The sequence below is a fragment of the Littorina saxatilis genome, linkage group LG12, assembly GCF_037325665.1.
Source record: "Littorina saxatilis isolate snail1 linkage group LG12, US_GU_Lsax_2.0, whole genome shotgun sequence".
Classification (NCBI taxonomy): Eukaryota; Metazoa; Mollusca; class Gastropoda; order Littorinimorpha; family Littorinidae; genus Littorina; species Littorina saxatilis.
Window position 1 is genome coordinate 85,238,628 of NC_090256.1, and position 25,076 is coordinate 85,263,703.

The window sequence follows — 25,076 nt, forward strand, 5'->3', positions numbered from 1 at the left end:
GTAGATTGAGTGTCAGTGAATGCATGTGGCATCTTGGAGTTGAAGCTTGATTTATGCCCTTGTTTTCTTCTTAATTTTGTATACATTCTTTGTATTACTTATAGTAATAATCACAAGCTTACAACAGTTCCCACATGGTACTCATGTCTGCTTCCCATTCCATGTAATAGTCACAAAATGAGTCATATAACATTGTCTATGTTGTAAAGTGGCGCTGCAACTACTCTGTAATGCCATGGGCATTTTTTGTTCCTGCATTCTCACAAAAATGTATTTAAAAAAATATATATATTCTTGCGCAAGATGGCGTGGATGTGGTAATACATTTTAGAAAATGCTACACTTTAAAGGCTGCAATACTCGTAGCATTCATTAATTAATTCATATTGTTTACATGTGCCAATAATGTTATAAAACTGTACCTAAGGGGATATAATAACGATTGGCTGTAGCTTTCGAACACAGACAAAATTATTTCAGTATTGCAAAGTGGTGTTGATAGTGTCGAATGTAAACAGAACAGTCTCAAACGCCATCTTTGGTTTGCGAAACGTCACGAATTGACATCAACGGTCTAAAAATAGCCCAAGTCCTGGAGAACTGTTGCTAAACAATGCAATAAAGAATTAATTATTTCTCGTAATTGGTAAGGACTTCAAACCTAAAACTTTGCAGGAAGCTTCTATCTATATCTATAAACGGCTTGTGTGTGTCTGTCTGTCTGTTCGCTATGCACGGCCAAAGTTCTCGATGGATCTGCTTCAAATTTGGTGGGCATATTCAGGTAGACCCCGGACACAATCTGGTCGATGAAAATTTTCAACACGTGCTCTCAGCGCGCAGCGCTGAACCGATTTTGGTTTTTATGGCTTTTCTGTACATCCATTCCCAGTAACTCTTCCTTATCTTCTCCAGTGTTTTGCGCGTTTATCTCCCTTCCTTCGTGTGGCGTCAATCGCGTACGGTGCGCCACTCACCCGGCAAAGCCGGGTATTCGGCTCTACTTTTTTCCGGCAAAGCCGGTACCCGGCGAAGCGGGTAATCATCTAGTAATTTATACATCCCCGCAACGATGGGAAAAGCCCTGGAAGTAATCAAACTAATTAAATAGGACTATGTCAGCCTTTAACACCTTTTGCTAAGCTGAAAATTACAACAACAAAAAACACCTATAAATTGCTACACTTTTGGCCTCGCAAGGATTTTTGCTTGTCTGTTTAAGTTGCATTAACTTTTGTGTGATTTGTTACCCAGGAGCGGCAGCTGGATGTGATCCGGGAACTACTGATGGACAAGAACAGCAAGAGTCAGCTGCACGAGGTGGACCGGGAACGTCTGCACACACTCTACAACAGCTATGTGCGCACAGCCGATAAATCGCCTACTGGAAAGTAAGCTAACTTCTGAATATTATTTTTGTCTCTGTTTCTGTGTCTTATTTCAGCTCAAACGCGGTGCATGAGTAAAGTAGCAGTATTTTTGGGTTTTGTTTGTAAAATCTTGCTTGTTTTTTGTGTCTATTGTGGCGTACACTAACTTGTATTCATGTTTAGCTGTTTTGAGAGTTTGGTAGCATATCACCAAATTTATGTCTACACATACTTTGTGACAGACGATGTTGTTTATCACCTGTTGTTTAAGTCTGTTCTTAAATATCTTTCCAATCAAGCCTTCAAATGCAAATGCAGCACAACTTACTGACTTGGTACCCAGTCCACACTGACTTGGTTGATAGCAAATTCAACACTTGATACAGACTTTGAACTGTCTCGTAAAGTTAGCATATCTACAGCTTCATCATTTTTGTTTATAGGTTGAACACTATCAATGAGTCTTCCGCGTCCATGCTGTCTGACAATGATATCAGCTATGACAAGACAGAGGATGACCTTGATGCATCTCGCTTGCGCAGTGGGCGTAAATGGAAGCGACCCTCAGCTCCACCCCTTGATGACTTTGATGATCACCATGGCGACACTCCTCCAAAGCGAAGCAGAGAGGTATTTACAGATCTGTTTACTCATACGATTTCGCCGTATTTTGTACGCCAAGTTTCCAAGAATACGATAAATACGCTGGTTGAAAAGAAAGTACGACAATTTCCAGTGTCATATTCTTACAGTTTTATCATCAGTGCGACGGACGTTTTATTGGAATTTCACTGAGCTAACAGTTTTACGTCGGTCACATGATTCACAAGCACCTCAACCCTCCTCAGCTGCCTCCAAGCGCAAATCACATCGCTCCACACCTCTCCTCAAAACGCTCCATTGGCTTCCCGTTGATGCCAGGGTGGAGTACAAAATTGCATGTCTCTCTTTTAGGCACTTTGAGAACACTCTTCCCCCATACCTATCATCAGTACTGAGCATCTACGAGCCCTCTCGCTCGCTCAGGTCCAGCTCTCAAAGTACATGTACCAAAATTTAAACTCGAAACGTACGGAAAGAAATCCTTTAATTATCAGGCCCCTTCTGTTTGGAATTTACTGCCCGCTGACCTTCGCAGTTGTTCTTCCCTATCTCAGTTCAAATCAAAACTAAAAGCACACCTTTTCCGCAAACATTTACCCTGAAATACATTTTCAAGCCTGGTCCGTTCCTGGTGGTCACTTTTGTCCCATGTTCTGTACATAGTTTTTCACGTATGTGTTTTGCGCGCGCTTTATGACGCTTTGATGTGCGCGTGAGTGCGTATGTTTGTGATAATGTATGATTGTGCAATTTGTTTTATGTAGTGCGTGTGTGTGCCCGTGCGTGTGTTTGTGATAATGTTTTATGTTTGTGATAATGTTTTATTCATTGATTGCACGTTAAATAATGTTATGTTGCCGTAGTATTTTGATTGTACAGCGCTTTGAGCAGGGTTAAACCCTGGATAATAATAATAATAATAACGATTACTTATATAGCGCGTAAACCTGGATACATGCGCTATATAAATATTATGCATTATTATTATTATTATTATTAATGGCTTTTAACTGTTTGTGGGTGTATACTGTATGACCACGAAGAAAAATATATGTGCACATGTTTTAGTTGTGTGTGGAAATACATGCACATTAACACTAACAGTGTCTGAAGAGGGAAGGGTTGGGAGGCCAGAATAGTACAGAATGTTTTCCTACGAATGACCTGTGTAACTGACCCCTGCTGTGCTGACCAGGATCTGGACAATTCCATCATCACCACCACCACCATTACTGTGGACCACCTTGGTAAGCCAGTGACCGCATGTACCGAGGTCACTGTCCCCAAGCAGAAGCTCAACAAGAGCTTCAGTGAGCCTGCCCTCGACAAGTATGGCAACCCTTCTGGCGGTAAGTCTTGGCATGTTCATGTTGCGTATTTTCTTGAAGTTTTATTTTTTACACTACAGTAACTTTCAGGATTTCATGCAAAATTGAAGGCTTAAGTTATTCTTACAGTTTATTATAATCAGTGGGGGTGTACGATGTCTGTGCATAAGGGATCCTCCTTCACAATCCCCCAATAAGGAATTTCTGAACTTGAAGTATGTTTCTGTATCTCTGGGTGGGATCAGTGCTGGTAGTGTAATGCTGCGTGGGTATAAGACACATGCTTAGCTCTTAACCTCAGTAGATGCTTTCCTTCGTCCAATCAGATCTGGGAATTTAGCTGTTATCCTGGCATTTTGTCCATGATCCGTCCCTGTTTTGGTTTTATGTTTTATATATTGCTTATTTGTAGGGCTGGACCGGCACGGTTGGCCTAGTGGTAAGGCGCCCGCCCCGTGATCGGGAGGTCGTGGGTTCGAACCCCGGCCGGGTCATGCCTAAGACTTTAAAATTGGCAATCTAGTGGCTGCTCCGCCTGGCGTCTGGCATTATGGGGTTAGTGCTAGGACTGGTTGGTCCGGTGTCAGAATAATGTGACTGGGTGAGACATGAAGCCTGTGCTGCGACTTCTGTCTTGTGTGTGGCGCACGTTATATGTCAAAGCAGCACCGCCCTGATATGGCCCTTCGTGGTCGGCTGGGCGTTAAGCAAACAAACAAACAAAAAAATTTGTAGGGCTTACTTTATCACAGAAGTTTGATGTATCAACTTCAAGGGAGCATTTTTGTTGGTTTTGTAATCATCTTTATGTTAACCTTAAACAGAGGGAGCTGACAGTGATGATGAAGTGTGGGTCACCCAAGGTAACCTCAACAACAACAGATCAAAAGCCAAGAATTTGAAGAAAGGAATCCTGAAGAAGACACCAGAGTGAGTCTTTATTTGTTTGTTTCTCTGGCGCAGTGGCCAAGTGAATAAGACTTGCCTGACGGGAGAGGGGGGGGGGGGGGGATTTTCCAATCTCCCAGGTCAACTTATGTGCAGACCTGTTAGTACCTTATCCCGCTTTGTGTGACCCAAATCTTTGCGGATTTCTCTGAAAGCAAAACACAACAAGAGAAAAAGGGAGAAAAGGGAGAGGGACAAAGTAGTGCGGTTCTCTACATGCACAATGTATTTTTCACCAGAGGGTTTTACTGTTACATTCATATTCACAAGGCCAAGTGCGCACAAAATAAATCCTGTAATCCAGGTCAAAGTTCTCTGGGTTATAGAAACATGAAAATACCCAGCGTGCTTCCTCCTCAAGCGGCGTATGGCTGGGTAAAAACGGTCATTCATGTAAAACCCTACTTGTGCGAAAACATGGGTGAACGTGGGAGTTTCAACCCATGAACAAAGAAGATGAGTAGTTTGCTTCTTGAATACCTTGGTCAGACCGGAGGAAGATTGTACACATTTAGTAAATCATTGTTTTAGCTCTAATGAGTGTCATATATCTGTCTCAGATCCCCAGGGCTGAGAAAAGCCAGCTCTGCCGGACGAGGTTTGAACAGAGTACATGTCTTCATCTCACGCACTGTTATCAAGCCAACAGTTTGTGTACCAGTAAGTATTCTTTGGGGGATGCTTTTGTCCGTGTGCGAACAACACTTTAGGGTTGTTCTCTAGAGTTCGGTACCACAGAGGGTCATTGGATTGAAATGATAAGTTTGACAGTTTTGTTTGTTACTTCGCTTCTTTATGCGAGTCTGATTGTTACTTGATGATGTTAAAGCTATTTAACACTATTTTTACTATAAAAAAAAAATACAGTTATGTGTATTTGCAATTTGGGCGAATACGTCAAATCGAGAGGTCAAAATGGCGGGTAATTTGTGACATGCTTTTGGATGAAGCAATAACTAGGTCATACGGAATGAAAGAAACACGAAACGGCCAATGAACAGTTTATAACATATCATAAATACATGCATTTTCATTAGAATGGGCACTGTTTGCAAAAGATCACAATCTGAAATATTAACCATAGTTGTATGGTCAACTTCGCAATGTGTCGTTTCACAGCAGCCCGAACTTCATTTGCACAACACAGACCCACTCATCACAAACGCACGACTAATTTTGGCTGTCACTACTTTAGCACACTTCGTAACACGCGTGTAGAACGCAAGAAAAAAGCAAACAACATCCACAGTTTTTGCAATCTGTCCATTAAGAACTATCAGAGTATTTGGTTTCCCCTTTTACCTGTTACGCAGTGATCGTTGTTTGTCCTGTTATTTGAATCAAAACGATTTTGTAGCGAACTTCTTTTGTACTTAACTACACAGCATTCTTGGGGAAGGATATCTATGCACCTGCTTAACTGTTGCGTGGTAACGTCACCACTAGCAGACAGTTTGAAGTTTCGTTTCTCATCTGCTCGCTCATGTTACAAAGTTATTTTGACCATTCGTTGCTGCTAATGGTAAAAAAAAAAAATCCAAATCACAAAATAGCTTTATTTATAGATTTGTATGCTCACAGTGTCCGAAAGATCACATGAACACATTGTTGATGAATTTAAAGTTAGTTCAGTTTTTGACTCCCATGTCACATTTTGGTACCCAGTTCCAGAGAACAACCTTTCAATATTCTTGTACTGTGGACTAAGAAGTTCTAACTATCTGTTGTAAGCAGTCAAAATAAACAAGAAAGTAGGAAATTGTAATTTTGTAAAGGAAATCATTCCACTTAGTCGTCAATAGTTTTCTTATTATTTTATTGTTTGCATAGAAGCAGTTATCAATGCATTTTTGACTCACATGCGAAGCAAAAGTGAGTCTATGTACTCACCCGAGTCGTCCGTCCGTCCGGAAAACTTTAACGTTGGATATTTCTTGGACACTATTCAGTCTATCAGTACCAAATTTGGCAAGATGGTGTATGATGACAAGGCCCCAAAAAACATACATAGCATCTTGACCTTGCTTCAAGGTCAAGGTCGCAGGGGCCATAAATGTTGCCTAAAAAACAGCTATTTTTCACATTTTCCCCATTTTCTCTGAAGTTTTTGAGATTGAATACCTCACCTATATATGATATATAGGGCAAAGTAAGCCCCATCTTTTGATACCAGTTTGGTTTACCTTGCTTCAAGGTCAAGGTCACAGGAGCTCTTCAAAGTTGGATTGTATACATATTTTGAAGTGACCTTGACCCTGAACTATGGAAGATAACTGTTTCAAACTTAAAAATTATGTGGGGCACATGTTATGCTTTCATCATGAGACACATTTGGTCACATATGATCAAGGTCAAGGTCACTTTGACCCTTATAAAATGTGACCAAAATAAGGTAGTGAACCACTAAAAGTGACCATATCTCATGGTAGAAAGAGCCAATAAGCACCATTGTACTTCCTATGTCTTGAATTAACAGCTTTGTGTTGCATGACCTTGGATGACCTTGACCTTGGGTCAAGGTCACATGTATTTTGGTAGGAAAAATGTGTAAAGCATGTGAGTCGTATGGGCTTTGCCCTTCTTGTTGGACTTGATCCAGTGGTAATGATTTTTGATGATTTTCATATTTTTGTGTGTGACTATAGTCTGTAGCTATCTATATAGGACTGTTCCTACTGATGGTATTTATTCAGTGTTTTCTTTTCTGTCTAGTGTGGCAAGAACATCCGGTTTGGCAAGGTGGCAATGAAGTGTAAAGGTGAGTATTTTTCACGTTCTTTGATAAGACTCACTTGATACTGTGCTTGTGTTTCTTTCTGATGAGTTCAGGAGGGTTCATGGTGATGGATGGGGGTAATTTGTTGTTAAGTGCAGAAGAGTACATACTTATCCTTGTTAAAGTTGCAATAGGAAACCTGTCATCCCTTTTTACTTGCAATATATGAGCACTGGGTGACATTTACACATTGACATGCTTCCATTTCAACCTTCGAGGTCGTCATCGTGGATTGACGTTCGACCAAGGCTAATTGAAGCGACGGAGGAACCATGTCAATGTTATTGTAATTCAATCTGACGACGATATCTTTCCTGCTTTCATGCGGTTGTAAACAGACCAGAATTGGTTCTGTTCTGTTCACATACTACTTTCAGTCCACCTGCCTGCAAGGGTCAAGTCCCAAGAAGTATGTCTCCGTATTCCTATCTTATCACTCTGCTCTTGGTTGGGTTTTTTTTTCACATACATTTTCCCTTCTTTTTTGATGGGTTTCAGGACAGCAAACTCTATACAATTTCTTTTCATCCCAAAAGCGAACTTTGGAATTGACTGATGTAGACCGGAAGAATTCATGCATCAACTTATGTCAAGTATTCAACGTCATCACTTCGCATAACTTATGTTCTTGGTATTTCATAGGCCCTGTACATTTCTTACTTGTACAAGAAGGGCAAAGCCCATACGACTCACATGCTTGACCTTGACCTTTACATGACCTTGACCTTCAGCTAAACCTAGCAATGACATCATACACTAAGAACTGCTTTACACATTTTTCCTACCAAAATACATGTGACCTTGACCCAAGGTCATCCAAGGTCATGCAACACAAAGCTGTTAATTCAAGACATAGGAAGTACAATGGTGCTTATTGGCTCTTTCTACCATGAGATATGGTCACTTTTAGTGGTTCACTACCTTATTTTGGTCACATTTCATAAGGGTCAAAGTGACCTTGACCTTGATCATATGTGACCAAATGTGTCTCATGATGAAAGCATAACATGTGCCCCACATAATTTTTAAGTTTGAAACAGTTATCTTCCATAGTTCAGGGTCACGGTCACTTCAAAATATGTATACAATCCAACTTTAAAGGACCCTTGCGACCTTGACCTTGAAGCAAGGTCAACCAAACTGGTGTCCAAAGATAGGGCTTACATTGCCCTGTATAGCATACATAGCTAAGGTTGCCATTCTCGATAACTTCAGAAAAAAATGCGAAAATGTGAAAAATTGTCGTTTTTAAGACAACAATTACGGCCCCTGTGACCTTGAACTTGAAGTGAGGTCAAGTTGCCGCACATGTTTTTTGAGATCTTGTAACCATACACCATCAGGCCACATCAGGTGTTGATAGACTTAATAGTGTCCAAGAAATATCCAACGTTAAAGTTTTCCGGACGGACGACTCGGGTGAGTACATAGACTCACTTTTGCTTCGCATGTGAGTCAAAAATGACCCTCAAAGCTAACCGAGACGAGTTGAGGTTGTATCAATGCGCCTCACCAGCAGGTGATCATTGGCTTTTGTAACTAGTGGTCATCGACAATTGATGATCAGTCATTTTTAATGAGTTTTGCATTCTGACCAATCACAGAATCTGTTTCATTGAAACGCCAACTTGATTGAATTACAATTTCTCTTAACCGTGTACATTGATTATTTTGCTTCTGTAAACAGGAAAAAGTGATCTTGTGACTTGTGTGCCTTTTTTCACTGAATCCTGACTCTCAATTTTCTTCTAGATTGCCGAGCATCTTGTCACCCAGAATGCAAGGAGAAGCTCCCCCTGCCCTGCATCCCCTCTGCTCCCAGCACTCCCGGCACAAACAGACTGACAGAGGTAAGGCTTGTTGCATGGCAGAGGGTAACCATTTGCGTATGATTTCAATGTTTGTACGTCGGTCGTTACTGTCGGAACTATGACCTGCTCGGTTTCATTGTTTTGTTGCAAGTATCCATGGCCACAGTTAAATTGTTTATGTCACATAATGTTCACTGCTACAAAATATGTGTCAGAGTTGAATAGTATGCAAAAGTCCTGTACTCGCAAGCTTAGAAGTTGAATATGTTTCTAACAATTATTGTGGATTAGTGAGACAGAGTGAAAGTGGGGCTTTCTCTTCGTCTGTGACTTTGTGGATGGATCACTGGTTTGACCTTATAACTACTTTGACATTCTTGTCTTGTGTACATTGGGTCAGTGTTACTTTGTCACTGGTATGATAATGGAAATAACACCTATTTGTTCTGTGCAGCTTGTTTGTGTTCCTTGATTGTAAGAGTTGAGAATTGTGTGGTCATTTGAACAATGCTTGTTTTTTCAGGGCATCTTAGCAGACTTTGCTCCAGCAGAGCGCCCTATGATTCCTCGGCTTGTGGTGAGTTCTTTGTTGATAATCCTAGTCTGAAATAAGATTTTTAGAAGGAGTGAGTCTACTTTTGATCATAGAAGTTGGAGCATGCTGTAAAAAACACACCATTTCTTGTGTTTATCGAATGGATTCTGGTGAAAGATGGGCCGTTACTGTTTACTTAGTTCTTTTACACTTGACTACAGTTTTGTGTATTATAACAACTTGAAAGAAGTACTTAGCCAATTCTTTGTGTGTTGTTAACCGCACAGAGTTAACCATGCATTTCCATCATTTCAGGTGAATTGTGCAAATGAAATTGAGAGGCGAGGACTTTCTGAGGTTGGACTCTACAGAGTGCCAGGGTAAGCCACAGTAGATTCTGTCATTTCCCTAAACCTTGTTAAACTTGTTGCCCGAGTTGTATCCAGCAGAGGTCTTTCCTAAGGATTCTACAGATTTTTGTCCTTATTGAGTTTGACAGAAGTGTTTTGTTAAGTTTAATGAGCAGTGCACAGACCTGGGAACCCATCCGATGTTGTCGTATTTTTTACGCATGATTGTCCAGAATATGATCAGTACGGTAAGTGGACAAAAAACGTAACGAGAATAATTCCTATTCCTATGTATTGGTAGTGCTTTTAGTTATGCGCTATAGAAATCTCCTTAATAAATAAATAAATAAAACTTGATTGACGGGCGCGTGTGAGGCATGTTTGAATCATGGATGTTCAAATGTTGTGTGGAGTTCGCTCAATTTTTCTGAAAGTACACCAAATTTGTTTGAGAATACTCCCAAGTGCAAAACAGGGGTTCCCAGGTCTGAGTGCAGTAGTTCGTGTGGATGAGTACCTGAATCACATTGACGCTTAATTTATGCAAATCTGATGTGATTGAACATTCATTGTTTTGTTTTTCCTCATCGAGACGCATATGTGATGCACATAAAAATCGCTAATGATTAGTAATCACAAGTCTAAGATTAAAAATGGTGGTCTATTTCTTTGTGTAAGTAATGTCTGGCACAAGCTGAAGTATTTCAAAGCTGAACTCACCATTCCATGCCATGATAGACGGAAAGGCACATAAAATCAGAGCAGGGGAAAAGCATTCATGATGGCATCCCATAGCCTGGTTTCTCTGGTTGTATTGACTCAATTCAAATCACAAATATATTTTGTTTAAATAAGACCAAAAGGGTTGAGTTCGACGAGAAAGTTTGCAATATTTCGGCATGAGTCTTGAGTGTTTTTATTTTAGTTTTTGTCGGTGCTTGTGTTCTCAGTATAGTCTACTTGCCAAAAAGAGTACCTGGAAATGTCTGTTCCTGTAAACTTTTATGACGGAAATGTAATCTATAGGGTATGTAGAGTCAAATTAGCTTGGTTGCCTAAAGATGCACTTTGGGAAATTCTCAGAATCCAAGATGGCCGCCCAACGGTCATCTTGAAGATGGTCAATATATAACTTTTGATCCAGATGGGCTAAAGAGTCGTGTAATACCTCAATATAGGGGTTTTTGATGTCAGCGAGTTCATTTCTGAGGTTGGTTTGTCAATCCTGTCAACAGAATCCAAGATGGCCGCCAAGATGGCCGTCAAAATATCTAAAAACACATTTCTCGCCATATCTGGGTTTCTAAAGCAGCTAGATTCATGATCTTAGTGCTGACCATGTTTCCAAAGGCTGGGAAGCCGTTCTGATATCACCCAGATGCAAGATGGCAGGTAAACGTCATTCACGCTCAAATCAATGTCACACAAAAATAAGGAAAACGCCATATTGTTTGTCTTTTGTCTGAAAGAACATGTTAGCATCCAGTTAAAGAGGCAACTTTCAGGACCTCAATCAAGCTGCAGGTGGGAAAGTCCATGTCCTAAAGCAGCTTAGCTGGCACGCCACGACCGAAATAGAAATCTACTGCTCTTGCGTTACAGCAAACAAACGATTTAAACTTTGAAACCATATCTCCTTCTTCATTGTCAGCTTCTTTCTCGTTTTACTGGTCGTCTTCAACAAACTCCTCCTCTTCCTCCTCCTCCTCCCACTCCTCCTCTTCTTCCTCCTCCTCGTCCTCCTCCTCCACTACAGGCTCATGCTTCGTGTAAGGACTGCAGCAGGCATCTCCTCCCTCGCAATAACAGTATTCAGTGCACGTAAGTCTCCCACTGTGGCAACTGCACTTCTTCTCGCTGCACGCTTTCCCCTCGGCGCTGCAACTACAGCTCACGACATCTAAGAGCTGCTGCGGTGCTATCGGCGCATTAGACAGCGATGGTGTTACAGCACCAGATTCATCGACATCCCATCCGAAGCAGCGGATATCATGAGCCTCGGCTGGTGGATCTTTCTGGTCTGCTGCCTTCCACAACATCATCTGCAGATGTGCTCGGAGAGCATGCAGCCTCAGGTTGCAATCTGTTGGTCGTAGCCTCTTCAGAGGTGGTGGTTTCTTCCTGCTCAGATACAGTTTGGATCTTGCACCATTGAGGGACTTGGCCTTCCTCGGACTGTACAGCGCGAGGAAGAATGAGTCGGCAGTGGCCTTAAGTTGGTCATGACTGACGTCTGGCTCCCCAAGGACATCTTGCAGGCCTGGGATGTCGCTGTTTCCAAGCACCTTGAGCGCCGACTTCTTGCCCTTGTAACAGGTGTACGACACGGTGTCGCAGCCCGATAAGGCGTGCATGCCGAGTAGCTGACCACACTTGTCCCCCAATTTGTCCACTGTTGCGCGAATGTCAAGCACCGTGCCGTCCCACTTCTCCATCTGGATGCTCTTCTGTATCCTCTTCCTCCATGCCCAGTACACGAGAAGGACGAACACATCAGTGTCGCCACACAGCACCCTGATCGTCTCCGCCCCACCTGCTGCAGCCTTCAGCATGTAGCTGCACAGCGTGATATCCGCCTCCTCATGAGTGACAAGACAATCGAAACTGCTGACAAGCTCCACGTTGTTCTGCAGAGGATATCCACAGAGGATGTTGCTGAGGAAGCGTTTGTTGTTGGCGTTCTTCATGATAGCTTCTCTGTGTGGGAGGGGGGTTGTGGGTGTCAGACGGAAGTCCTTTGATCCTTCCCCTGCCCTCCTCATCCTCTCGTGGTCCTTCGCAGTTGGCTGATTCTCATGGTACCTGTCAAACAACACCAGTTTCTGTGCTGCTGGAGGATAGCGGCTCAGTCGAGCGCCGAAACTCGCGACAAGATCTCCTGCTGTCCCCGCAACAGGCCACACAACATGGTACAGGAGCTGGCTGGCGTCGACCAGCACCACGTCTGGTGCAGGTGCGTTGTTGACCGGCACACCAAGACACTTGACGAGCACAGCCTTGTCTCCTTTCCTCAAACACCCGAACTCGTCGATGAGAGATGGAGGTACGGGACTGAGTTCGTACTTGAAGATGTCTGTCGCCTTCACACCACGTTGTTGCCCAATGATCTGAAGCCGTACGAATAATGTTTCAATGTCAAAGATGGCCTTGTCTTTCACAACCACTACCTTTTTCATCTCCTGCATGGTCTTCACTTTCCTCTCGATCGGGCCATGGAATGTGCCGTGAAGCGAAGCGGCGAACTGCTCACTTTGAGTGCTGCCGATCTTCAGTGCATCTTGGACATTTTCTTTTGCTGGCGCGATCTTCCCGTTGACGATGTTGTACAGGTCAGTGGAATCAACAATGAGAGGGTGCGAGTGCTTCTGCAGTTCCTCTGCAATCTTCGTCCGGTCTGCTGCGTCCATCGCTCGTCTTCTTTTACCTTCCTCTTTGTGCTTGCTCTCCTTCTGTCCATCCCCACCATCGAGACCCATCGGCTTTTCTGAAAGTTGCCTCTTTTAACTGGATGCTAACATGTTCTTTCAGACAAAAGACAAACAATATGGCGTTTTCCTTATTTTTGTGTGACATTAATTTGAGCGTGAATGACGTTTACCTGCCATCTTGGCAGCCATCTTGCATCTGGGTGATATCAGAACAGCTTTCCAGCCTTTGGAAACATGGTCAGCACTAAGATCATGAATCTAGCTGCTTTAGAAACCCAGATATGGCGAGAAATGTGTTTTTAGATATTTTGACGGCCATCTTGGCGGCCATCTTGGATTCTGTTGACAGAATTGACAAACCAACCTCAGAAATGAACTCGCTGACATCAAAAACCCCTATATTGAGGTATTACACGACTCTTTAGCCCAGCTGGATCAAAAGTTATATATTGACCATCTTCAAGATGACCGTTGGGCGGCCATCTTGGATTCTGAGAATTTCCCAAAGTGCATCTTTAGGCAACCAAGCTAATTTGACTCTCCGTACCCTGTAGATTACATTTCCGTCATAAAAGTTTACAGGAACAGACATTTCCAGGTTTCATACATGACATAGAAGGCTGGCTGGTAGACTAGTACCCATAAAGATTCTCTCTGTGGTGCATTTTTTTTACCCATTTATTATGTATGCCTTTCTTGTGAATAGAACCTTTTGGAGCTTTGTGTCAACACTTGCTTTGCATTTTGTCTGCAGGTCTGACCGCGAGTCGAAAGAATTAAAAGAAAAGTTTTTGAAAGGGAAGAGCCCTAACCTGGTGAGTACTCCACATCATATTTCTTTCTTACAGAGATAACTCTTCCTCAGGCAAGGTGGTCTGTCAGATGTGAGAAATACTTTCCTTCTGTGCAAGGAGAACCCTCTGAAAATTAAAAAAATGTTATGGCCCATTTATCTCTGGTTTTATAGTTCTAAACGTCTTTTTTTGGAACAAGCTATGAGGTTTGAAAGGGGGGGGGGGGGGGGGTGCTGCTTTAGCAGAAGCAAGTCAGCCCTCAGGCATGGGAATTTTCCGCAAAATCGCGGATTTCCGTGAAAAGGAAATTATGTTTCAGCAAAAATAAAAACATTGTCCGCGGCAAAAAAAAAGGTAAACTCTTACCAGTTCGCTCCCTTACCCATCGTAAGCAAGCTTATGATGCCTTGCCCCCTGTAGTTTTCCACTGACCAATTATCTAATTATCGAGAAAAAAAATTGGTTATGTTACATTGGATGGGTCGGACAGTCACAGTGGATAAACTCATATGTTAGACACACTTTATGACAGAAACAAGCTGGGTTTTTGTTATAAGTTAGTTATAGGAATGCATTATTAGGCCAAAAAAAGAGAAAAAAGACTTAACGGTAACATAGGCCCAAAAAATAGGGTCGGTAGGTCAAGATTTTTTTCGATTTTTTTTTTCAAAAAAACCCATATTTTTAAGTTATTTTGCCAAAAAACAGACTTTTTCCCCCCCCCCCCCCCAAATGCCAAAAAAAGGTCTAGGGTCGTGCGAAAAAATAGGGTCGGTTGGGATACCGTATACAGACTATTTTTTTTTGGGGGGGGGCCTTAGGCATGCGTATGTCATGAAACGTCCAACTTTGAAATTTGGGTGGGGGTATTCAGGTGACAATAACTTTTTTGTTTATCAGCAAAACTCAATGAAACTTTGCTATGATATGTAAAATGAATGCCAAAACAGACGAGTTAGCAGCATATCTAAAATAAACTGAACACCAAAAAAATTCTTCTTTGTGTTTGTCACGTGTTCCAAAAAATGGGCGTACAAATTTCAAAAAAAATCATGTCACCCCCATAACCTTTTTGACTCACATGCGAAGCAAAAGTGAGTCTATGTACTCACCCGAGTCGTCCGTCCGTCCGTCCGTCCGTCCGTCCGTCCGGAAAACTTTAACGTTGGATATTTCTTGGACACTATTCAGTCTATCAGTACCAAATTTGGCAAGATGGTGTATGATGACAAGGCCCCAAAAAACATACATAGCATCTTGACCTTGCTTCAAGGTCAAGGTCGCAGGGGCCATAAATGTTGTCTAAAAAACAGCTATTTTTCACATTTTTCCCATTTTCTCTGAAGTTTTTGAGATTCAATACCTCACCTATATATGATATATAGGGCAAAGTAAGCCCCATCTTTTGATACCAGTTTGGTTTACCTTGCTTCAAGGTCAAGGTTACAGGAGCTCTTCAAAGTTGGATTGTATACATATTTTGAAGTGACCTTGACCCTGAACTATGGAAGATAACTGTTTCAAACTTAAAAATTATGTGGGGCACATGTTATGCTTTCATCATGAGACACATTTGGTCAAATATGATCAAGGTCAAGGTCACTTTGACCCTTATGAAATGTGACCAAAATAAGGTAGTGAACCACTAAAAGTGACCATATCTCATGGTAGAAAGAGCCAATAAGCACCATTGTACTTCCTATGTCTTGAATTAACAGCTTTGTGTTGCATGACCTTGGATGACCTTGACCTTGGGTCAAGGTCACATGTATTTTGGTAGGAAAAATGTGTAAAGCAGTTCTTAGTGTATGATGTCATTGCTAGGTTTAGGTCAAGCATGTGAGTCGTATGGGCTTTGCCCTTCTTGTTTACCTTTAAAGATAGCACAATTCTCTTTGCAAATATGAAAAGCTTATTCATTTTCCTTTCATTTGATATATAACTTTCTATATTTCATTTAGAATATGACCCCAGATAGCCACTCGGCAAGTAGGCACCAACAGCACTGTAAAATATGCCTTAAAACTGGTAAGAGTTAAATTATATGTATACTATTGTTTCTCTATCCATTATTTGCTTACACGAGAACTATCAAAATATTGGTCTAAAATGGTAAAATTCGTTTTCTTTCGCCCTCCTGGTCCCCCCAACGGGACTCTGCCCTGTACTCCGCAGGGGCCTGGACTGGACCTGGGCCTATTTTCAGAGTTTTTTCTATTTTGGAATTCCCATGCCTGAGGCCTCAGTGTAAGGATTTTAAAGCTCCACTCCCACACCTGGAACTCCCTGGGGGAAAGGTCAACATGGGAAAGCACGACTCCACATACAATACAGGGTCCTGGGACCCCTACATTTATTGTCATTTAATTCAGTGGAAATTTAGAGGGTCCTGGGACCCCTACATTTATTGTCATTTCATTCAGTGGAACTTTAGAGGGTCCTGGGACCCCTACATTTATTGTCATTTCATTCAGTGGAACTTAAGAGGGTCCTGGGAACCCTACATTTATTGTCATTTCATTCAGTGGAACTTTACAGGGTCCAAAGACCAGGAAGTTCATATTTTTGCTTTTGAAAAGAACACTCCTTGCGGACTCATGATCTCTACGTAAGTGCAGACTTTTAGAAATTATCTGAGCCCTTCACAAAACTGATACGGTTATATCATTTAGATTAACTCTGTAAATTTGTGTCAGTACAGATCTGGCACAACATTTTATGAATTTTGTACTGACGGTTCCGGTTCGCATAATAGCGGACATGTAGTGCATTCCGGGACCCGCTCTTTTGAGTTTCAGAGCGTCGGGGGACACTTTCCATGAATTTCCAGCATGTTTTTACGGCTTCTAGTGCTTATAAGATGCAGTAACACAAAGTTTCAGGAGCCCTGGGGAGGTTTTCACTGTGCCTGGCTGTTTGTACACAAACCACGCCGGTTTTTTTCCCACGTTGGGTTTAAGGATAGAACTGATTCACAAAGTTTGCATTTGTCGGTCTTTTGTCTTATTAGACTTGCTTTCTGTTTCAGTCTAATTTCACGGACGTTCACTCAGTGTGTGGATGTCTCAAAGACTTCCTGCGCAATCTGAAGGAACCGCTAGTCACTTTTGCACTGTGGCCGCAATTTGTGAGAGCCGCAGGTAAAGAGCCTCCTGTTGTTTCATGCATGATCTGAGGGATCTTGCTCATCATTTATACTTTACTTTATTTACAGTATCTCACAACTGCAGTCGCCTATATCGACAGGCTTTTAAGCCCAGCACCATCTATATGGCCAAATAGACACTTTGTAAAAACGGAAATAAATCGGAACAGGAATTCTCTGTACTGTGAAACACTTGAAATTTTAGAAAAGTAGCAGTTAGAGGCAACGTGTAAAACTGATTATATTGTTGAAGGCTTCAAGAAATGTTTTTTTCTCAGGGCTGTTTGATTTTAAAAAAGGGGTTAAATTCTTCTAATTAGAAGCATAGAAATTTGTTTCATTTTGCAAGTGCTGGCTGATACTTGACAGGGAAAACCTAGTTTTGGGTTTCATTAACCAAGTGTGGAAATCTCAAGTCTGACTCTTGTATTTATAAACAGAGCACACCAGCCCACAGATGAGCCGGGACATTCTGTGTGAAGCTGTCAACTGTCTTCCTACAGCCAACAGAGACACCCTGGCTTTCCTTGTACAGCACTTGCAGAAGTATGTGGTCGATTTTGTGATTTCTTTGTGGCGAATGTTTCTTTTCATTTTGTGTGTGTCAATATGTGCAAGTGTGCATGTGAATTTTAATTTTCTTGAACTAATTTAGAAAAACAAACAAGGTTTATTTTTTATTAAAAAAAAAGGGTTTCCATTCTTTCCATACCATCCCGAAGAAGGCAGTTACATGCCGAAATATTGATTTAAACTTACCTAACCTGGTTACTGGTGTGTTTTCTTTTTATTTGAATAAACAAGGTTTCATGAAAGAGGGTTTGAAAGTGAGATCCAGCATTTTCCACTCCCCCGCTAGACTAATTCCAACATGAGACACTTGTCTGCCACCTTTTTATGAGTCCCCAGTAAGACGTATATGAGGGACTTCTTGAAGTACAGAACAGAGTGCTGACGTTTGACCTAAGAAATTTGAGTTTCCAAAGAAGAGAACAATACATTGTTCGCCATAAGCTTCTTCTTCGTTCATGGGCTTAGACTCCCACGTTCACTCATGTTTTTAGCACGAGTGGATTTTTACGTGTATGACCGTTTTTACCCCGCCATTCAGGCAGCATACGCCGATTTCGGGGGGAGGCATGCTGGGTATTTTCGTGTTTCTATAACCCACCGAACTCTGACATTGGTTACAGTCTTGTGCTTGCGTGTACACACGAAGGGGGTTAAGTCACCAGCAGGTCTGCACATAAGTTGACCTGGGAGATCGGAAAAATCTCCACTCTTAACCCACCAGGTTGCAGCGACCGGGATTCGAACTCACGACCTCCCGATTAGGAGGCCGACGTCTTACCACCCAATTAGGAGGCCGACGTCTTACCACCACGCCACTGCACCCATCGTTCACCATAAGCAAAAACGTCAAAAGCAGATCCTCTGTTCGATTAATATGGAGATGGTTTTAAGTTGTCAGCAAGAGTTGTAATCCTAACTTCTGTTGGAATCCCCTTGAAGATAGCCATTCATCTGGACAATTATGAAACAAAATTCAATGTATGATCATTTTACCGACTGAGGGTTATTATCATGTTATGGTTAAGGGTCTTGAAACAAAACTCAATATTTGATCAATCTACTAAAGGAGGGTTAAAATCATGTGATTTTTCAAGGTTTGAAACCAAAAAGATTTGTGGTTGCAACTTACAATTTTGTTGTTATGTTTTTAGGGTAGCCCTCAGCCCGGAGACCAGGATGCCTATCGGTAACCTGGCCAAGGTGTTTGGGCCAACGCTCATTGGTTACTCTTGCCCTGAGCCCGAGCCCATGCAGATGATCAGTGAAACCCGGAAACAGGCCATGGTTGGTAGCATGTTGTGTTGTTGATGTCTCTGTATGGTCGCTAAAGCTTCAGTCACATACGCGATTCAATCGTTGAGATTCAATCGCGCGATTCAATCTTGAGCCGATCGCACATCACATCGTAGGCCATTGACCCGTCACACGATGAACGATAGACGAACGATTGACTAACGATTGACGAACAATAACTCCACGCGAGCGGGGCGGAAGTGATGTGTCACAATGAACACGGCTAACGCGCTTTGCGAGAGCAGACGCGAATGTTCGAACATCGCTCTACCTTTCTGAAAAATACCTTTCAGCATTACGCCTTTGCGAGAAATAAAGTTCCCAGACAGTTGCAATTAATGTTTCCCGACCCTTATACACGCCTAAAACGTCTCCTTTATATCTGAGTAAGAAACTGTTCTTCCAATAAGTTTTGAATCGGCGAATAGACGCTGTCTGCCACTGTCCGCCATTTTTTTACGTCACGGCGTGAAGGCCGCAACGATGCGTTCTGATTGGTTCTGCCCCTGCCATTGACTGACGACTGGGTTGCAGGAATAGAACAAGTTCTAAAGCTCAAAGCTACGAGGGAATCGCATGAGACTGAGTCGCAGACTTGTCGTAGCTATTTTCCACGACTCGGTCGCCCGTGTGAGAGGGTAAATCGCACGATTGAATCGCGCATATGACGGCCCCATAAATTGCAGCATGTGACACACAGTAGTATGGTTTGCTTGTCAGAAATATGACTGGTTGTTCAGGTGGTTTTGACAGTTCTACCTCGCTCTGAGTCTCTGTCTCTGCATCTGCCTCTACCTATTTCTTTCTCCGAACTCTTAATTTCCCCCTGAACATGCCAGGTAATACATACCAATAATGGTGGAAAGAGGCTGAAAAGCCCTACTTTAAAAAAATAAAATAAAGTGAAGTAAAAAAAAAAAAAAAAAACTGACAAAACAACCTTGCCCATTCCTGCAAAGTTTTTGTGAAATGTATTGAAACTATGGTTATCTTGTGACTCATGTCAGTCACTGACTAAGATGTGGCAACCATGATTCTCTCTCTCTCTCTCTCTCTCTCTCTCTCTCTCTCTCTCTCTCTCTCTCTCTCTCTCTCTCTCTCTCTCTCTCTCTCTCTCTCTCTCTCTCTCTCTCTGTCTCTCTCTGTCTCTCTCTCTCTCTCTCTCTCTCTCTCTCTCTCTGTCTCTCTCTGTCTCTCCCTCTCCCCCACCTGTATCTATTGAGTTGTGTTCAGTACTCAACTTCTAACATTGTACGCTGATCGTCAATATAATTTGTGTGGGAAACACTGGCCAAGTAGGCCTAAACTACTCTTTCCCAAAGCTCGTCCCTGAGTACTGAAAGGTAGTGTGCTCTTTTGAATAGACTAAAGTATTGTGTTGGTGTGCAGGTCATGGAAAACTTGCTGCAGCTGGAGACAGACTTCTGGTGTTGAATAGACTAAAGTGTTGTGTTGGTGTGCAGGTCATGGAAAACTTGCTGCAGCTGGAGACAGACTTCTGGTGTTAAATAGACAAAAGTGTTGTGTTGGTGTGCAGGTCATGGAAAACTTGCAGCAGCTGGAGACAGACTTCTGGTGTTGAATAGACTAAAGTGTTGTGTTGGTGTGCAGGTCATGGAAAACTTGCTGCACCTGGAGACAGACTTCTGGTGTTGAATAGACTAAAGTGTTGTGTTGGTGTGCAGGTCATGGAAAACTTGCTGCAGCTGGAGACAGACTTCTGGTGTGACATTCTGGACGTGGAGGACATGAGTCTCTACCCGGCGGACATGCCCTGCACTCCTGACAGCCCTGGGCGCACAGGTTGGCAATTTTATTGATCATTCAACCAGTCAACAGAGCGCTTACATTTGAGCCTTTCATTTTCTTCACATTTTGTTCGTTTTTCCATATGCATGTGTGTATTCTGCAAACATGACAGATTATTCCCACCATACTCAGGTTATTGGTGCATGTTCAGGGGTGGGACTTTTCCACGGATTTCCGCAGACACAACTTACGAATTCCGCTGGAGTAATCTGTTTTTTCGCGTCCCATTTCATTACATATCCATACCCAACTCACAAATAGCAATTAACTCTAGTTCAGTGCTGGTAACGCTGTACGCGTCCCCTTGGTAACCAAGGGAGACCACTCTAAAAAAGAAAGTGATCCATCCCATAATGCCAGACTATCAACAGTCCGACATCCGTATGCGCGCGCATGTGCCGCCATCTTATCATTCCACTCTCAGCGAGCGACGTGTCTGGTCGCGTTTTGTTGTACGCTCCGGCTGTGTTCAGCCTTGGTCTTTGTTTCCTGACTTTGACTTCGCTCTTTGGTCTGCCGCCGAGCTTTGTCAATACCCTGGCTGTTTTTGGGTGAGAGCTTTCTTGTTTTATGTAACTTTGGCGACGTTTCTGTCGCACGTTTGTGAACTTGTAAAATTTTTCAGTTTCAAAAATTTTTTGTGAGTTCGCTTTGACATGGCGGAGTGCGCCAAGAATAGAACTAGTTCGAGACAGGCTGCTGCTTCAGCTTCTCCGGCTGCTAGTACTTCTTCCTCTAAGAGAAGTTCTTCGTCTAGAAGAAAGAGTGATGGAATTTCCGCCACTTCTCAGATAGAACCAGGAAATGTAGGATGTGATGTTGATGTTGTTGTTGACAAGCCTTCGTCCGCCATTTTGTCCGCGAAGAAGGACAAGGTCACACGTAGTGATAAGGATAAGGATGTTGTTAAACCGGTTGTTTCGTCGGGGGCTCCTGGTGATTCAGGTGTGTCTCCCGCCGATATTGCGTCATTGCTTTTGACTTTAAGTACACAGGTTTCTACTTTGGCGGCCGATTTGTCGTCGACGAAAGCAGAGATTCGCGCACTTCCGGCTGGCGTCTTTGATGTCTCTTCGTTGGGTAGAGTCAGGTCTTCACCGACTCCTTCCACTTCCGGTTTCGCTTCAGCTTCCGCTGCGGCTTCCGCTGTGGCTGCTCCTACCGTGGTTCGGGCGGAAGTGCATGCGTCGCAGCATGGTGATGGTCGACTGGTGTCCCTTCTGCATGAGCCGGTGCGCTCTAAAGGTATGTCTTCCCCACACGTTACCAGGTTCTCTGGTGACGGTGGGGTGCGATCACAGGAGAGAGTAAGCCACGTGCGTGGTGAAAGCCCTCCTGCAATTTCTGGCCAATGGCATCGCGCCGGTCCGGCAGTTGCAGGGAGCCCTGTGAATCGTATGAACTCTGCATATACCTCTGATTCAGTGTCGGGTATGCCGGTTCTATATCCGTCCCGCGGGACGGATGGTGGGTGTGACTCCGAGGACTTTGCAAGTTTCTCTGGCGTTGACCCACCTGGCTGTGATAGCGACCAGGAAGGAGGGTTGGAGGAGGGCAATGCCACGGCCGTGGATGACACCCTTCTCAACCTGCCGGCGAAGCTGTCGAGCGCGGTGGCTCTGGCAGCGGAGACGGCTTCCAAATACTTTCCGGAAGGGGTGGTGAGAAGCAAGGAGAGACTTCTGCCACCCAGGTCGGCTTTTGATGATTTCCGGTCTGCCAAGAATGATTCTGGTCAGTTCCGGTTTAAAGAATCTTCCTCTGTTGCCTATGTTATGGCAAAGGTTTTCAAGGGGAGGAACGGACCGGAGGTGCCGTTGTTGTCGCAACGTGGCGATGCACCTGAGGACGTTCTCCCGTGGTTGGCTAAGGCGGGGGATCGGGCTGTTTCTGGTATTCAGAAGTTGAAGCTTGCTCCCCGGCCTGTTAAGCTGATTGAGCATTTCGCGTTACCTACGGCTGTGTTGCCGGTGACGCCTGAGCTTGCTTCGCTGCGGGAAGTCGGTTACGGTTCTAGCACTCCGCTTCCGTGTACCGAGGCTTCGATGTTGGCTCTTGAAGAAGCAGGGAGGTCGTTGCTTGAGCTGACGTCAGTGTCAGAGTCTCTGCAACGGTCTCTTTCGAGGTCGATTGCGACCTCGCTGGACCCCTTTGAATTCAGGTTCGACGCTTCGGCGCTTGACGTGTCTACCCTTCTGGCCACTTTGGCCAAGGTGACAAGGGAACAGATGTCGGTTTCAGCCAACCTTTACGCACATGCAGTGCACTCAAGGAGGTCGGCGTTTTTAACGGGATCGAGGATTTGTGATAAGTCCACGATTGAGTCCTTGAAAGTGTCCCCGTTTTTAGAGGGATCGTTGTTGGGTCAGGCCTCTTTGGATGCTCTCCAGAAGGAGACAGCGGACGCGAGGGATCTCGCTATAGCCTGCATTGCCTTTCAGGGTTTGCCTAAGGCTCAGGGCAAACCTCAGTTTCAGTCTCAGTCACGGACTCAGACGCAGTCTACGGCCAAACCTCAGACATCCTCGTCTGGTGGTGGTGGTAAGGCTCAGAAACAGTCGTTCTCTTCAGGGGGTAGAGGTCGCGGTGCGCCCTACCCTAAGAGGGGTCAGTCCTTTGGTGGTTCTAGGGGGTCGGGGCGCAAGCCCCACCCCCAATGAAACTCCCCCGAACAGGCCTTCCCGGTAGCCCCCGCACTGGTTGTGGCGGGCGGCCCGTCCAGGGCCCTCTCTTCCTGGCTGCAGCTAGTGGACAGCAAGTGGGTTACCGGGATCGTTCGTTCGGGGTTCAGACTTCTCTGGTCAGGGGAAAAAGCACCTCTGACCAGGATAATCCCGCTTTGCAAACCCCCCAGGGATCCGGAGGCGAGAGCCGCGGTGCAAGGGGAGGTGACAGCCCTTCTCTCGAAAGGGGCGATAGAGGAGGTCTTGGACTTACGGTCCCCGGGGTTTTACGGCAGACTGTTTGTTGTACCGAAAGCCTCGGGGGCTTGGAGACCAGTTCTGGACTTGTCTACTCTGAACTTGTATCTCCGGACGGTGAAGTTCACCATGGAGACGCCGGCCTCTGTGCGAGAGGCGCTTCGTCCAGGCGATTGGGCTACCTCGGTGGACCTTACAGACGCATACTTCCACGTCATGATGCACGTTACGGACAGGAAGTGGTTGCGCTTCCGCTGGGGAGCCAAGGCCTATCAGTTCAGGGCTCTGCCGTTCGGCCTTTCTCTCGCGCCATGGATATTCACCATCGTGGTGCGTCAGCTCTGCGCTCTTGTGCGCAAGGAGGGCGTGCGTCTGCGAGCTTATTTAGACGATTGGCTTATCCTGCATCAGAACAGGGAGTTGTGCCACGTCCATACTCGCATGGTGCTCAGTCAGGCTGCCCAGCTCGGGTTCTCTGTGAACCTGGGCAAATCAGAACTGGTTCCATCCCAGACGTTCACTTACTTGGGGATGGAGTTCGATATGCTCAGTTGGTCGGTCCGCCCGTCTCAGAAGAGGGTGGCCAAACTTCAGGACTTGCTCCGTGCGCTTCACGGAGAGAATCTGGCCAGTGTACGGGTTCTGACATCAGTACTAGGCCAGATGGAGTCTATGGCTACTCTTATCCCACTGGGCAGGGTACACAAGAGGCCGTTTCAGGCAGCTCTTCAGGCCCGGTGGGATCAGTCAACCCAGGGGTGGGACACCCAGATTTCTCTGGGAGCCTGGTTTTTCGCGACCACGCAGGTCTGGCTCCTTCCCTGGGTCTCACAGGGGGTCCCGATAGTGTGCCCGGCGCCAGAGAACGAGCTGTTCACCGATGCTTCTCTGGCGGGGTGGGGAGCTCACCTGGGGGAGCATGTGGCTTCGGGGGCGTGGGACCTGTCTCTTCCCACGCGCCATATCAATGCTCTGGAGTTGGAGGCTGTTGCCTTGGCCCTCCAAGCTTTTCTGCCGTTCGTTCAGAACAGTCATGTCAGGTTGCACACCGACAACAGGACTGTCGCGGCTTACGTGAACAGGCAGGGCGGAACGAGATCCCTCAGCCTCTCAGACAGTGCGTGCCTCATTCTAAAGTGGTGCGCTTCGCATCGTATTCTGCTGTCAGCCATCTTTCTGAAGGGCAGCTTGAACGTCCTTGCAGATGCGCTGAGCAGGGGGGACAAGGTGGTCCATTCAGAGTGGACTCTGTCGCACCAGTCCCTGCACCGTCTTTGGGAGCAGATAGAGAAGCCTCAGATCGATTTGTTCGCAACTCGGTATTCAGCGAGGCTTCCTCTGTTTGTATCCCCCTTCCCGGATCCTCTGGCGTGGGGCGTGAATGCGCTAGAA

General features: G+C 44.4%; 1 protein-coding gene across 3 annotated transcripts in view; it reads left to right on the top strand.

Moving 5' to 3' along the window:
• Positions 1-25,076, top strand: part of LOC138983022 (rac GTPase-activating protein 1-like) — a 37,737-nt gene that overhangs the window by 4,811 nt on the left and 7,850 nt on the right. For all 3 annotated transcript variants that reach the window (XM_070356422.1, XM_070356424.1, XM_070356423.1), the window contains exons 5-18: positions 1,255-1,391; positions 1,814-2,000; positions 3,169-3,322; positions 4,126-4,231; positions 4,810-4,909; positions 6,962-7,007; positions 8,778-8,875; positions 9,360-9,413; positions 9,687-9,751; positions 13,904-13,964; positions 16,972-17,083; positions 17,529-17,634; positions 18,813-18,945; positions 20,640-20,757. In XM_070356422.1, coding sequence (XP_070212523.1) covers positions 1,255-1,391; positions 1,814-2,000; positions 3,169-3,322; positions 4,126-4,231; positions 4,810-4,909; positions 6,962-7,007; positions 8,778-8,875; positions 9,360-9,413; positions 9,687-9,751; positions 13,904-13,964; positions 16,972-17,083; positions 17,529-17,634; positions 18,813-18,945; positions 20,640-20,757 — 1,477 coding nt within the window. The remainder of the gene's footprint in view (positions 1-1,254; positions 1,392-1,813; positions 2,001-3,168; positions 3,323-4,125; positions 4,232-4,809; positions 4,910-6,961; positions 7,008-8,777; positions 8,876-9,359; positions 9,414-9,686; positions 9,752-13,903; positions 13,965-16,971; positions 17,084-17,528; positions 17,635-18,812; positions 18,946-20,639; positions 20,758-25,076) is intronic.